This window comes from Synchiropus splendidus, chromosome 6, assembly GCF_027744825.2.
Source record: "Synchiropus splendidus isolate RoL2022-P1 chromosome 6, RoL_Sspl_1.0, whole genome shotgun sequence".
Classification (NCBI taxonomy): domain Eukaryota; kingdom Metazoa; phylum Chordata; class Actinopteri; order Syngnathiformes; family Callionymidae; genus Synchiropus; species Synchiropus splendidus.
Genome location: NC_071339.1, coordinates 15,209,633 through 15,223,919, shown reverse-complemented (window position 1 = coordinate 15,223,919; position 14,287 = coordinate 15,209,633). Strand labels below are relative to the sequence as shown.

Below are 14,287 nucleotides of genomic sequence, written 5' to 3'. Positions count from 1 at the left end.
ATTTATCATCTTTCTATTTTGGTTTGAAATTGTGATTGTTTTTTTATTATTATTGTTAATGAAAGGCATTTTGTTATGACGATTGCAATTGTTCACTCGAAGCGCTCTTAATCCTTCAATTTCGTCATGAACCTCTTCCTCTTGTCTCCTAGAAACAGGAAGCTACGTAACCCTTTGCTGTCCTGAAAGTCTGTGTCAAATGAAAATTCTGTGTGACTGTGATTGAAGTGGAAGAACAACAGATCGATTGTTAAACTCCCTCTTGTTTCAGACTGGATCATAAAAGTTCTCAACTTTTAATGAAAGAATTCTTGTTTTCATTTCTTCGCTGCGTCTCTGTGAGCTTGTGGTCGTGTCTGAGGTTTTTCTGTGGTGGTTTTGTTTCAGAGAGCAGATGAAGACAAGCGCGGCGATAAGATCGCAGTGCGCACGGCTGTTTCTTCTCGCACTGACAGGAAAGGGTCGCGCACACTCCCTCAGACCTGAGAAACCACCACTCCTTCGCAGCTCCTTCACACAGGTGTGTGTGTGTGAGATGAAGCCTTCAGCTCAGTTGGAAGGTGAACTCACTAATACTGAGGACCCAGGAGTGTGTGTATGTGTGTGCGTGTGTTAAACAAGTGAGAGGAAATCAAACGGTTGATTCTCGATTTCCTCCAACGTTCACCATCTCAACCCACGTCTGTGTTTCCTCCTGCGATGTGCCAGACCATAGTAGTTGAAGCTGAAAGAAGAAGGAGAAAATACAACCCTATAAGCTCCACCTTGCTGGAGCTCTTCTGCCAGTGACTTGAATTTCACTGCAAATACATCTTCAAATCCACTGGTACAAAGGGAGGAAAGTCTGAGGCTCATCCAACTATGGAGGTAAAGCAGAGATAGTTTTATATCTCTGCTTGGTTTTGGACACATAAATCGTGGTTAAACTTTTTAGAGCCTCCATACCAGGAGTTCACAAAAGTGCATCCTGGAATCTGAAATTCTGCAGATTTTAGTTTGTCCTATCTACTTTGTTTGACCAATCTTGCTCTTGTTAATGTGAGCTGGTGTTTTTCCCTGCAGTCGCACCTTTCCACAGTTTCTCCGGTAGTCAGTGCTGGCGAAGTACCAGGTGACCGTGTGTTCCTGGGCCGGGCTTTCGTCACATCTGTCACAAGATAGGGGCTAATGGCTGATGTGAATGTCCATGTACGTCAGTTAAAATTTGTATGCTTGTTTTTCACATGCACTGAAGCTTCGGTGTCTCATCCAGAGCGGGAGAACCTTTGAGAGAAGCAGACTCAAGTGGAGCAAGTTGCACTAGAAGTATAGGGAGATCCAAAGTTAAGGTCAGACATGTAGCAGAGACGGGTTCCTCCAGCTGTTTAAATGAACAGAATGGGTGAAAACACAACTTTATTGACACATGCACATCGACAATTTTTACTTGTACTTGAGAATCTTGTTAACAACATTCATCTACACAAAAGCTCTGGAGCAGCTCCCCGTCTCGACTCTGAGCTCCTGTTGTGTCCAAAGATTTGCACGTCAGTTTGAAGCACGACAAGCGGAACATCACGAGACCTGGAGGCGCTCAGCTCCCGAACTTCTTCCTTCAATAGACAAAGAAACGTTGAGCGCTGCACATCAAAACATGGTGCATTCGTTCAGCACTTACTTGACAAAGTGGTGCCTGCATTTCTTGGGCAGCCCTGAGAGAACAGACGTGATTAGGAGCGCACGGAAACACCAGAGGGAGGAGTGTGTAGCTGAGAATGTGAGGGGTTTAACCCAATAGTTCACTGCAGTAGTGTGTGTGTGTGTCTGGATTGGTCTATCTATTCTGGGAAAGGGTTAAAACATCAAAATAACAGTGTCATTATAAATAGTTTAGCATTGTTCAGAGTCCTGGTTAAGGTAAGCCGTGTGTTTTGGATGTTTAGGTTTAGGGTGAGAGGCTGGGGAAAGGGTTATGGCATGAGAAACCTCACAATGTTCCCACAAGGGTGGAAATCCGAACTGCCCGCTGAGATGTGTTAAGACTTAAATAACTGAGAAACATCATAAGTGTCAGCACAGCCCCCACACTCGGAGTCAACTTCACGGGTGGATTATAGGAGTCAGAACTCACGGCTGAAGTAGTAGAGAGTGCCGATAATGGCTAGAGTCAGAACCGACAGGAGTGCGACCAGCACGTTGAGAATCAGTGACGAACAGCCGCCTGGAAACACAGTCAAACTGGTTAAAGGAGGAGCGTCAGGTGGTCGTAATGTATTGTCCTTTGTGGATGCACCACAGGTTTGAGCACCCGTGGAAGTCAAGTGACGTACCAGGCGACTTTGGTTGCTCACACTTGCACTTGTCTTTTTTCACCTCTGGTTTGGGTTTGGGCAAAGTGGTTGGAACCGGAGGATCCACTGTCAGGAGACAACATAGTGACAACGTGATTTGACAACATTAGAGAAGAAGAAATGGTCTGGTTCTGATACGTTTGTTGAAGTGAACTGGAGTAGATCTGAGCTGAGGACATGCATGGGAGTGAGGGACTTTACTAAAAGACCATTTGTCCAAAATAGTTTTGACAAATCAGTGAAAAAGGGGTTTCATGTGAAAAATTTGGCTGATATTTTGTAGAAAATTAAAATTAAAATAATAATAAAATAGAACTCTATTTATACAGCACCTTTCAAGGGCTTCACAGACGGAACTTGAACAGGTAGATGAGAGGAATTGTGTCGACACATAGACGTGTATAGATGGCAGCTTGACTGGATGTAAGCAGTACATCATCATGTGAATTCAGGTCCATAAATACAAGTTTTTGAAAGTGCTTTTAAAGGTGGAGGAACACTGTACCACTGATCCCCTCTGGCAGAGAGAGGCCCTGATGGAGAAGGCTCTGTCATCCTGCGATTCAAGTCTTGACTTTGGGGCGACCCACTGGAGGATCTGAGGGTCCTGACTGGCATGTAGTGCAGAGGTGACGAAAGTGCGGCTCTTTCCCTGTATTGTCGTGGCCCTCGTGGGGTCAGAGCGACAGAACTATTGTGATTTGAATTTAAATTATTTCTTATTAGTTCTTTTTTCTTTCTGAATTAGAATCTTTTATGAGGTCATTTGGACATCATTTTGGCCCCTCAGAATAAAGGAAATATATTTGCGTTTGACGTCTTTTATTTCCTCTTACCCCATTATTTATTTATTATTTATTTTGAGAAGTTACAAGTTTCATGTGTCTCTGTCTTATGGCTCGACGGCCCCTCAGTTAAGTGAAATTTTATTGCCCATCCGTGTCAGCATTTCTTCTCAGAGGCCAGGCCAAGTCGGCTTTAAAAGTGATCAGTTGAAGCGTAGGGTGTATTCTAATGCGTCCTGACACTGGAGTGTTGTCAGTGAGAAGCCTCGCTGCTGAGTTCCGTGCTCTTAAGAAATGCGATAGGAATTGGAAGTGATCCAAACTAGTGCATGAAAGAGGGGTGAGCTTGTGTTGAGGCGCACTCAGGTCAGAGGTCACCAGCTGGTGATTGATGACCTCTGACGTGGCTGTCGTTGGAGAGAATGTCTTGGAGCGAGCAGTGGTGTTAAGCTGGACGCTGCTCTACTCTGCAGCAGTGGAGAAAGATTCTCCGCCTGTCTGGGTGTGAACTGTGCTGAGAGCCAGGCCATTTCATCCGACATCAGTGTGTCAGCTCATGACCACCAGAGTGGATGAAGAAGGTCGCTCTCCCACACACGTGTGAAGAGGCTGGCCATGTGTCTGTCGTGCTGGTGGACGGACGGATTCAAACCTCCAGGCCGCAGCAGAGTTCCTCCAGGCCTCCAGACCTCCTCATTCTGCAGGTCTTTCAGGACGCACGAGTAGACTCCAGCGTCGTCTTCCGTCACGTTGATGATCCGCAGCGTGAAGGCGCTTCCTCTCTTGTTGATCTTGTAGCGACTCTTGTCGACCTTATCTCCATAGGACCCTCGGTTGGCGTTGTTAGATTTAACCAGAAACTGGACTCTTCTTTGATGGGTCGATGTGTGGAACCAGTAGACGGAGTCTGAATTTTTGCTGCCGTCGCACTCGATGGACACCGAAGAGAGAATCTCAGGATAGAGGACGTGGGGTGGGTCTTGTCCCTGGGCCTGTGACGGAACTGCAGAGGACAGTTGTGGTTGAGACATGAAAAACATGGTCGATTCTGAACTTGCCTGCACATTTCTGGTCCCATAGGTAGATCCACAGCATGTCTGTGACAGTGAAGGTACAAGCTCACAGACTTACCATGGCAAAGTGCCCGTCAATCGTAAAATGAACCGCATATGTGTGTCTTCATCTGAGAAACTGAGCTTTAAACATGGCTAAAGTCTGCAGAAAAATAGACACTGATGTCTTCTCTTACTGCCACGCGCACAGAACAGATGTACGAGCGCCACTTCTCATGTTTGGAGGCAGATCTTTTTGATTTACTGGTGAATTCATGCCGCTCCTCTAAGCTGTGATTTTAGGGTCTTGTGTCATGTGCTGCAAACCAACTGAATTATCTGTATGGTCCGGTGCAACATTTCTTAACTGGGTGTTGGGTCGTGAGCTCTTTCTACAGATGAAATTTTTAAATCATTGAACTAGAGTTCATCATCGGAGTCATGCGGGGTTACGTTTGGAGACGCGGGCCGAACCAAACTGCACTGCGGACAAGTCCCGTGTCTCGCTCTTGACCTCTGACCCTAGCAAGACTGGACATGGCAGTGAACGGTGAACCAAAAGATGTACCACTGACTGACAAAGTCTGAAGTCCAATTGTAACACTGCGATCGCTTTGTTTACTAAACCATTTTTGGAGACTAACTTCACAGACAAAATATTGTATGGCTATTGTTTTCAGATGAATATTTATATTTGAAGACGTCGGTTGCTATGTGACAACAAGTCCGTCAGCGCGCGACATGCGACACGCATCGCCTCCTGCCGAGGACAAAACATTTATTCGATAGCGTCAAAACTTGGGATGTAACGGGACAGAAGTCCAACCATTAAAAGTTTTAATAGATCATCAATCATGATGAAACATTGAGTGATGAAATGATATTCAAGCTTTATTCTGAAATATTGTGTGGGATCATTGTGTGTGTTGTGGTTCTGGACCCCTGTTTCATTAGAAATTTAAGTTAAATGTGCCCAGTTATTTATGAAAACATGAGGTCAAATTAGTTGTCAACTCACCGGTCAAAGTGACACAAAAATAAATTTTAAAAAATGAAACATGAGGATATTCAAATAAATAAACATGCTTATTGCATTAACCAGGGCACCTGTCAAGGGTACTGCTGAGCAAGTGACTGGCTTTATTTGTGGTGTATTAAGTCATTATACTTGTGAAACTCAAACAAGTTTACGTAAAATAAACTTGGCGCCTGGATGAAGATGAAAATGTAATATCCAAAAGAAATCCTGACGAACTCTGCATCGCAAAGACGGCGAGGCCATAAACAATTACAGAATCCAAAAATAACTTTTTTTTTTTACTTTGATGCATTTTTTTGCTGTTAAATATTTGCAACAAGGTTTTCTGTTTGAATACTTCTTCTTATCTTTCTTTCTTTCAACGTCTGGCTTGAGTTTCCAACACCATTCTAAAATCCATTGAATGAAAATGAGACGTGAGACATGGAGGCTTCAGCAGGTCCAGATTATGGAGAAGCGTAAACTAAAGTGGGTGTCATGTCTCGTGTGGCGATGATGAAGCAGAAAATCAAAAGCTAAATTCGAGAGAAGAACGAGTGGATTGAAACAAGCGTTGAGTGGTTCAGAGGATGTTTTTAGTGAATTCAGAAGTGAACTGATTGTTTTGTCCCCTCCATAATCGAAGGTCCACCTAGTTCTAAAGAGCTGATAGCTAAGCAACACATTTGGGGATCATCGGTGACACTCAAGTCAACACGGCTCAGCTGAGGCCGGAGCAGCGGCTCTTACTCTTCAGCTTTGAAATACAGTAAAGAATCACCTGGCATCCACATGAGTATCAGCGTCCAGATGAGAGGCGGCAGGGTCATTCTGTCCGTCTTTGCTTTGCGTCCGTCCGTGTATGTGTTTGTGTGAGAGAGAGAGGAGAGAAAGCTCAGACTCACTGACAGCTTCTTCTTCTGCTGTCACTCCAGAGGTGATGGGAGGGACTGAGCGGCCTCCGACAGTCAGGTTTGATCTTCCACGTGTTGCAAAATCAACAGTTCGCCGCCACATCAGGTCACATGACATGAGAACAGAAAAACAAGGGAAACGCTGACAACAGAAAGTAATCAAGCCGGAAAAAGTAGACGAAAGATTCTTTGGACGAACTCAAGAACTGCCTCCGTGCTGTCCCCAAAATAAAACTACTGCGTGATCAGAGCAAGAATCAGAAGAAGAGCACAGCTGCCAGAAGAGGCATCGCAGAGAACTAGAACACTACTGCTCTAGAGTTAGAACAGTAGATGGCATGGCCTGTCTTACGTTTTTGTCAAAGAAATTTAAAAAAATATTTACCGAATTTTATTTACTTTCTGTTTCGACAAAGTTTGTGGAGTGTTTGAATTAAAAACAAATGTGAACATCTTAATAGTAAGTACATGAAAATGTAATCTCATAGTTTGTTATTTCAGTAGAATTATGTTTTCTTTAAAAATAATGTATAGAGATGATGCGGGGACACTGACTCCCTGTCCATCACAGACTACTGGAGATGAATCCATGAAGCTCTTGTTTTGAACTTGGGAGGAGACGTACGACGCAGTTGTTTGTGCTCTCTTTAATCCAGGAGCGCCCGCAGAACTGCACTGTTTTTGTGTCTAGTGCACCAATTAAAGACAGATGTGCTGCAGCTGTGGTCGCTACAGCTGTACCAGTGCTACATACAGTTTGATTCAGACCACAGTCAACGTGATCGGGGCCGACAGCTGACTCCAAATCAGTCGTGAGTTTACACAAGAAACTCGTACGAAAACCTCGAAGAGACGTCCATGTGAACTCGATATGATTAGAGACGTGAGGCCCTGTCTTCTCGGCGTCAGATTGGATCGGGGGACTTTTCATCTGAGAGGATGTGGGATCTCGATTCGAACACGAGCGACACAGGGAACCAGACCACACGATTCTTTGAAAACAGGAGAAGTCAGGGGGCTTCAGAGAAGATCATGTGTGTGAAGTACCACTCTGTGCTCAGACGGCTCCGGAGCGTGGGCGTCTTGTTTTGGGTGTTTGTGCCAATACTTTCCCCCCATTGTTGCTGTTCACTTAACCCAAGACATTCACATCGAACCCCTGCAGCAGGTGAACTTCAGAAGTGCTGTACTGATCTAGCTCAACCCCCAAAAACAGTCTTGCAGGAGCTCAATGGTTCCATTTGTGATCAGATGACTTTGGTCTGTAAGTGTGGTACTCGAGACAACTCAGCTGGCTGCAACCTTTACATGACTCACCAGCGCCCTCTACTGGCTGATAGAAGAACGACATGTGGACATAATTGTCATTATTGTGACATGATCTTATCGTGTCAGTTTGAAAAGAAATCGCTCAGAATAGAACCAAGCATGAGCTCCAGCGACCAAGTGACCAGCCAGCTGGACCAACTTGCTTGAGAGGCAAAGTTCATGTGACAAGAGTTTAGGAGTCTGAGTCATTTTAACACCCGAGGATGGAGTCGTCCCACAGCCTCTCCTCCTCCTCTGTACGCGTGTCCACTCTCTCTTTGGTTTTCTTCCTCTCCCGCCTCATCACCAACCCGTCCCTCTGCTTGTCCTCCAGCTGCTTCACTCTCTCCTCCCTCACCATGTCTTTGAAGTCTTCTTCACAGCTACCTGCTCCTCCAAGGAGCGCTGCATAGGTTTTCCTTGTCTTTTCTGCTTGCTGTGTTTCTTCTGCTTTTTACACCTCTCTTCCTTGACCTCCACATCCTTCTTTTGGTGCTTCTTCCATCTCGCCTCGCAAGACTCTCTCGACCTCCTGGATCCTGTCTTTTCCTCTCCCTTCTGCCATTTGTTCGTGTCACCTGTGCTGCTGCTGCTGCTGTCGAGTGAGGACGAGGAGTCAGAGGAGCTTGACTGTCTTCTGCGTCTCTTCCTTTTCAGATATTGACAGGAAACCTGCTGAGTCAGGAGGAGCTGATGAAAGGTGTCCCCAGCCCTGAAGGACCCAGGAGGTGCCCTGATCAGCCGGACAGAAAGCAGGGGTGCCAGCCTTCTGCTGGCTGCTCTCCAGCTGTCTCTGAAGAAAAGTGGCCAGCGACAGCCGTGACCCCGCGGCCCTCTGGACCTGAATATAATCGGCGTGCTGTATTGCCTCTGCAGAGGTTTGGTCTCCTTGTGAAGAGAACCCAGAGGTTTGTGACCTGAGGGTGCCTCCTGAGAAACACTCAGACGGTACAGAGAACGCAGCAGCTTCATCTCTTACCAATCACCATGCTCGATTTCCTGTATGTGTGTCTGACATCTCTCCACAGGGTTGAACTGCAAGCTGCACGTCTTGCACGCCACATGGATGGTGGCTAGAAACAAGCATGACAAAGGAAGTGAGTGAGGCGACAAACAGTTCAAACACTTCCCCCAGCAAGTCCTTCAGGACTTCACACCATGTGAATTTGAATGGTTCAACAATGTAAAGGACGCACACCGTTTGGTCCTCACTATCATCACCATGAGCATCACTGTGCTTTTCCTCTTCCTCATTTCCAACCTTCTTTTTCCAACTCTGTCTCTCCTCTCCACCTGTCCAGATGATCACATCCTCTCCAACTTTGTCTCCAAACTTGTCCCTCTGCGAGACTCATTTTCTGATCTGGTCCTTTCCAATCATTCCCATTGACTCCCTTTCATAAATAAATAATGCCTCATTTTAATTCCACTCACTTATTTAGAATGGTAAGAATTTGTACTTGTACTTGTTTGAGTCACTCTAACTTTTGCTTGCTTGACAGCCCTCACTGCCACTCCTCCACTCGCCCACATCAGGAGTGATGCGCTCAGGGTAAGTCCATCACCAACAACTTAACAAAATAAGTTATTGACAAACACCCACTGTAACTAGAAAATAACAATCTAGCAAAGGTCAAAGGTCATATCCCTAATTCTTAACACTATTCAGACAAACCCTCTACATCAGACAAACCCTCTTCAATGCCATAGCTCGTGGAGCGGAGGCTTGTGCAGTAACAGCAGAGTCATGGTCTGCAGGTTCCTGCACTGAATGGTTTGGTACTAGCAGTAGAACTACACAGTCGCCTGGCCACCAAAACCATGATGAAAACACTAACCTGAATGAGTCCTGCTTTGCACAGCTTGTGCATGAAAAAATTAGAATTAAAAGTGTTTCATTCCTTCTGAACATGGTGGAGTCCAGGAGCGACCAGCAGGACTTCACTTTGGTGTTACCTTGTGGGTCTTGGAGCTGCTTCAGCCGGGCCTCGTTCTTCTGGTGTTTGCATCTGTTATAGTGCTGAGAAGCCATTTGAGGGGTGTTGAAGGAGGCGGAACACAGAGCGCAGTAGTTGTTGGGGTCCTTCAGGTCCAGCTCTGACCTAGGTTCTTCTGTCCCCTCGCTGTTATCAACAGATGATTCTGCCACCACAGATGGCAACACCTTCCCGATAGAGTCTGTCAGAACAGTGGACAACATTTTAGTTCATTTCTTCATATTTTTTAATGCTTCTACTCCCCAAAATTCACTGACCTGAGTTTCCAAGATTGTATTTACGAAGGTTTATGGATTGAACTTTGCCCTCGTAATGAGACTTTGCCACCACAGGGGAGCTGAACACCATGTTACACAGCTGACAGAACTGATCCTTGTCTGTCATCGTGGTTTGCTGTGGACCACTGTGGCTATTAGCAGGTGGATGATGTGCTGCAGGAAAAAAGGGGAGAGGAAGTGCTCACCTGCTTTGAAGTTGCTGCCGCCTTGTTGTGCAGGTGTAACTTCAGCTTCTGGGCATGTTTCTTTCCCTGCGGTGGGAGGAACATGAGATGGATGCCTACACTGTCGGGTGTCAAACACATTTGCCTCAGATAGTGACACGAACCCCATAATGGGATTGTCGCTGAGATTCAAATTGGAGCCCGGCACTGCACAAGTAGCAGTAGTCATCAGTGCAGAATTGATCCGGGTGCTGCGTGGTGCCTCCTGTGTGACAAGAACACGCTTCACGTCAGACTCAAAGACGTTACGACGTCGAATGTTGGCACACAGTGTGGATATAAATGAATCAAACACATGTACTGCTGCTATATACTGCTGTGACCAGTAAACTGATGGCAAAAAGCAGCAAACATGACAGTTGAATTCAGTCACATGACACTGTCAGAAACCTGTATGCTGTCACGTTTACTCTGAGTAAAGAGACGGCCAGCAGGAACTGCCAATGAAGCAGCGTATTTTGTGATGAATGTGTTGTGTAATCTAAAGTAAAGCTGATGACCCTGTGCTACTTGAGTGTTAACTTCTCATTTCACTCACAACATGGGAGGAGCAGTTAGATGACCAGGACAGGGTGGAAAGACCTCAAAAACAAACCTTATTATTCCTGTCTCTCTTCAGCGTTTGGTCATTTTCCAAATAAATGTGTCTAGTTTTTGCTCATTTTTCGGTTGCGCGTGTAATACTTCGCTCCATTACATTAACAGCTATATAGTATTGCATGTAAGGTGCAATGAAATGGAGACTACCTTTCTTTCTTTGTTTGTTTTCTCCTGGCTCTTCTTATACACACTTTTCTTTTGTTCTTGAGACATTTGCAGCAGCAATGTGGTCTCACTTCTGGACTCCCTTTATTAAGAAGTGAGCTTCCTCTCCATCGACCTTCAGCACGCAGACGAAACAACACTCAAATAACCCAATGATTATTATTGTGTTTATTACGATGATACAGTGACTCCAAAAATGAAGCAGGTTAAACTGCGATAATGGTAGATGGCGATAAAAAAGAATAAAATAACTGTTACTTTGAAACCTAAATCAGGCTTTCACCAGTTAAAAAATTTAAAAAAAGTTCAACGTAAATAGAAAAGATGTTGTAGTGACGTCACACTCTGTTTTACATAGACGAGAGCAGCAGGCGGTTAAACTGAAAACACTGTGTGTTCGAAGGGTGCTACAGCCATATTTGGGAGAAACACCGGGTCAAAAGAATGACGTAAGTATTTTCTCTGTAGCCAGGTGAGGAATTAGCAGAGCTTTAACAACGATGCGAACCAATGCTGCGTGATATTTGTGGCAAAACTCAGCTCGGACATGGGAACTTCATTCTTTTTTATTGTTTATTGGTTTGTCGGAGACCTACCACACGGTTTGTGTGGCGTTTTGAGTTTGAGCATCTGGTGTGTCAGTCGGCCATGTTGGCGCCTGCGGCGCGCATGCACACCAGTGTAAAACAGGCTTGATTGTTCCAAGTAACTATTTTATTCAGTACAAACTGTCAATCAATACTGGGATACACTGAAAGAATAGCAATACTTAACCCACGTCTTGTGTCAGTTTTACATTGAAACGACGACTATATTCCCAGCATTTGTATTGTGACGACTAACATAAACATATCATAGTAGTATCTCAGTATTTTTTGTTGCTCTTAAGTTGCAAAACTTTGTTTGGCTAAAGAAAAGAGAAACTCTCAAACTTCCACACACATACACAAAAACTATTGGCAGAACTGAAGTGCTGTTCACTGATTTGTGAACAGGCTTCATGTTCATGTGCTGCTGTGCAGCTGGGCGCGATGTTACTCAGAGTTGTGTTGATGTTGATCTGTATGTGTTAGTGAACACAAGGAAATCAAAATGAACTGTAAATGGGAATGAAATGACCAAACGTTTATCAGATCAAAAGTAAACAACATGGAAGAGGAAACAAATGTTGGGTGTGCGTGTGATGCGTTGTGTAACTCATGGGTCCCACTTGTGCCGACGCCAGTTGACAGAAAAGGAATTCTATCAAAATTCTTCCTTTATTGTGGAACAGATGCAGCGAGACAGGTGGACGCAGCGTCACTTCCTCTTCTGCAGCTCCCGAGCTAAAGTGTCCAGCTGCCAGGACAGAGACATCGGGGTCAGAAGGTCACAACCCAGACGTGGATGCAACACTCACCAGGAGGTTCCTCAGGAAGTTCCTCCGCTGGGGCCGAAGGTAGCTGCACTCCCCCGCCTCACACAGCTTGATCTCCTCAGAAACCTGGAGAGGGTTACGGTGGTTAGGATCCCCATGGTCCAGGGTCGCCCGAGAACCAAACCTCTCTGACCTCTGATGGGCCGAATGAGTCCAGCTCCCTCTTGCCTCCGGGGTACCAGCCATGTGACCAGTGCTGGCTGTGAGACAGCTGCGCCCCGATACAGAGCAGCAGCCCGAGCAGCAGAACCAGTCTGGACATGCTCATGTCGACACGCAGGTGCTGAGCTTTGTCTTTTGCTCTACTTTGTCTCTGCAAACACACAACACATCATATAGAAGTACAAAATATCAGAACAGTGAAGCAAGGTGCAGCATTAATTTTAAGCCTCTGAAAAAAGTCCTCTATGTTTGGAAGAACACAGAACATGGTGAACCTTCAAGAGCAGTGAGACGGTGCCACTTCAGTTATCCATGTTTGGAGATTAAAGTCGCAGACTCACAGAGTCAAAACGTCTCCTCACTGAACAGCAGCAGAACATCACTCTCTGTTTTTAAACACAGATCCTCCTCCTTCACGTTCGATACAACACAAGATTCGCTTCAGAATTTTTCTAGATGAATTTGGAATCTCTGTTTCCAACTGCACCTAAGTCAACAATCTCACGCTCAGTGCACTTTAAGGTAAGTTTGATATGGTGCCACATGGTTTGGCAGACCTCAAGTTCCACACGTGACCTGCCAGATAATCTCACTGGTTTCTGAATGAAACGACTTGAACACAAACGTTTTCTTAGTGAAAATCCACTTCATATCAGCGCGAAACCGGTCAGTTGTCAGTTTGTTTTCTCGATTTCCAGTGAGGCGTATCCAAAAACAAGCTGTCTACACGCAGTAGAGTGAAGCTGTGAACTGTACTGGAGCAGGAGAAAGTTCCCCAGATCTTCTCAGCTCAGTGACGCTCACAAGGCGATGCATTTCACTACATGTTCTTATCCGTTCAGTTTAGAAGACAAATGATGGTGAGCTTGTATCAGAAGAGGCAGCATCAGATGTTCCTACCTGAGTCAGTCGAGCGGACGTCCTTCAGCAGATGAGCTTCTGAGAAGATGGTCCTGATCTTCTCGTTCTGATTATATAGTCTCCGTGTAACATCCAACACCCTCCTCCTTTACTTCTGCCCCACCCACCTCTGACCTCTGCCCTCAGGTCTTCACAGGTGAATTGAATTCTCCTCGGGGAGCAAAGACCTGCGTGTTACCAATTATCACACGCAAACAGCACCGGGACCTTTGCGGCTGGAGGTCCACCGTGACGCCACATCAGACGTGGGTGAGGGCCGATGTCGTGAGCTACAGACGTGAGTCTTCTTCTTGCATTTGCTTTTCATTCAAGACAACTTCAGGGTGCAGGTGTGAGGTTTGAAATTTGAGGGACTGGTCTGATTCTTCAGACACAGAAGACTTTGATCATGGAGACGAGGTGCAACAGTAGTCACTCACACAAGTGGCGCAGCACATTCTCCACCTTCATCATCCATCATGAGCCTCACTGTGGTCCTCCTCTCATTCATCCTTAGTCCAACTCAGTCTCTCCTTGTCTCCAAACTCCTCATGTTCCTTTGATAGACTCCTTTCTGATCTGGTCCTTTCTCCGATTGACAACCTCAGTATCTTCATCTCTCTGAACATACATCATGGCAGTGACATCTACCGTCATGAGAAACTCTGACGTTACTGTTGTCTCCATACGGCTGCACTCTCTCCTCCACCTCTTGCTCCCTCTCATCTCCACAACGCTGTTTTTAGACTAAGAATTTAAAGTATTTCCTCAAAGATGAGGGCTACATTGTAGCTGTTGTAGGAGCACCACTGAAGAAACCAGCCAGTCGTTTTTGACAACCAACTTGCTTTACTGAAATATGTTCCTCTGTTTTGGAGGTGCTCTGTCCACAACAGCGAGGCTCCTGGATCCGGCCGACGACAGCTGAGGAGGGACATAATTGATGACCGCCAAGGGTGGACGTCTCATTGGGCTCCTCAGGCTTAACAGTGACTGAGGAGCCGTCAGTGCTGCAGGGGAGATCTATAGCCCGGCGCAGATGATTGGCAATTATTCCACAACCAGCATCCATCAGTCTCCATCACCGCGGCAGGCAGTCGGTGAGCGGCAATGAAGACACCCAGAAAAAATCTCAAG

The 14,287-nt window shown here is 45.6% G+C and overlaps 3 protein-coding genes across 3 annotated transcripts; all 3 read right to left on the bottom strand.

Annotated features, from left to right (window-relative positions):
• Nucleotides 1-1,388: 1,388 nt before the first annotated feature.
• On the bottom strand, nucleotides 1,389-6,171 carry cd8b (cd8 beta). Its single transcript, XM_053868525.1, has 6 exons — nucleotides 5,967-6,171; nucleotides 3,768-4,118; nucleotides 2,310-2,396; nucleotides 2,111-2,200; nucleotides 1,658-1,691; nucleotides 1,389-1,592 (listed from the first exon to the last, which is right to left on the bottom strand). Exons 1-6 carry the CDS (start codon nucleotides 6,013-6,015, stop codon nucleotides 1,574-1,576), a joined length of 630 nt encoding a protein of 209 aa, XP_053724500.1. The 5' UTR covers nucleotides 6,016-6,171; the 3' UTR covers nucleotides 1,389-1,573.
• A 1,447-nt stretch (nucleotides 6,172-7,618) lies between these two features.
• Nucleotides 7,619-11,301, bottom strand: zmat1 (zinc finger matrin-type 1). Its single transcript, XM_053867866.1, has 7 exons — nucleotides 11,268-11,301; nucleotides 10,011-10,111; nucleotides 9,872-9,933; nucleotides 9,662-9,807; nucleotides 9,364-9,585; nucleotides 8,394-8,480; nucleotides 7,619-7,794 (listed from the first exon to the last, which is right to left on the bottom strand). Exons 1-7 carry the CDS (start codon nucleotides 11,299-11,301, stop codon nucleotides 7,619-7,621), a joined length of 828 nt encoding a protein of 275 aa, XP_053723841.1.
• A 192-nt stretch (nucleotides 11,302-11,493) lies between these two features.
• gnrh2 (gonadotropin-releasing hormone 2) lies at nucleotides 11,494-12,395 on the bottom strand. Its single transcript, XM_053867401.1, has 3 exons — nucleotides 12,222-12,395; nucleotides 12,071-12,154; nucleotides 11,494-12,009 (listed from the first exon to the last, which is right to left on the bottom strand). The coding sequence occupies exons 1-3, from the start codon at nucleotides 12,354-12,356 to the stop codon at nucleotides 11,971-11,973; spliced, it is 258 nt and encodes an 85-aa protein (XP_053723376.1). The 5' UTR covers nucleotides 12,357-12,395; the 3' UTR covers nucleotides 11,494-11,970.
• Nucleotides 12,396-14,287: the final 1,892 nt, after the last annotated feature.

Coding starts and splice junctions, on each gene's coding strand:
- zmat1 (XM_053867866.1), bottom strand. CDS start 11,301: ATGCTCAAACTCAAAACGCCACACAAACCGTGTG. Junction 10,112..11,267: donor AACGCCACACAAACCGTGTG/GTAGGTCTCCGA, acceptor CTTGTCACACAG/GAGGCACCACGCAGCACCCG. Junction 9,934..10,010: donor AGCGACAATCCCATTATGGG/GTTCGTGTCACT, acceptor CTCCCACCGCAG/GGAAAGAAACATGCCCAGAA.
- cd8b (XM_053868525.1), bottom strand. CDS start 6,015: ATGACCCTGCCGCCTCTCATCTGGACGCTGATACTCATGTGGATGCCA. Junction 4,119..5,966: donor GATACTCATGTGGATGCCAG/GTGATTCTTTAC, acceptor TGTCCTCTGCAG/TTCCGTCACAGGCCCAGGGA. Junction 1,692..2,110: donor CACTCTCTACTACTTCAGCC/GTGAGTTCTGAC, acceptor CTGTTCTCTCAG/GGCTGCCCAAGAAATGCAGG.
- gnrh2 (XM_053867401.1), bottom strand. CDS start 12,356: ATGAGCATGTCCAGACTGGTTCTGCTGCTCGGGCTGCTGCTCTGTATC. Junction 12,155..12,221: donor ACTCATTCGGCCCATCAGAG/GTCAGAGAGGTT, acceptor AACCCTCTCCAG/GTTTCTGAGGAGATCAAGCT. Junction 12,010..12,070: donor ACTTCCTGAGGAACCTCCTG/GTGAGTGTTGCA, acceptor CTGTCCTGGCAG/CTGGACACTTTAGCTCGGGA.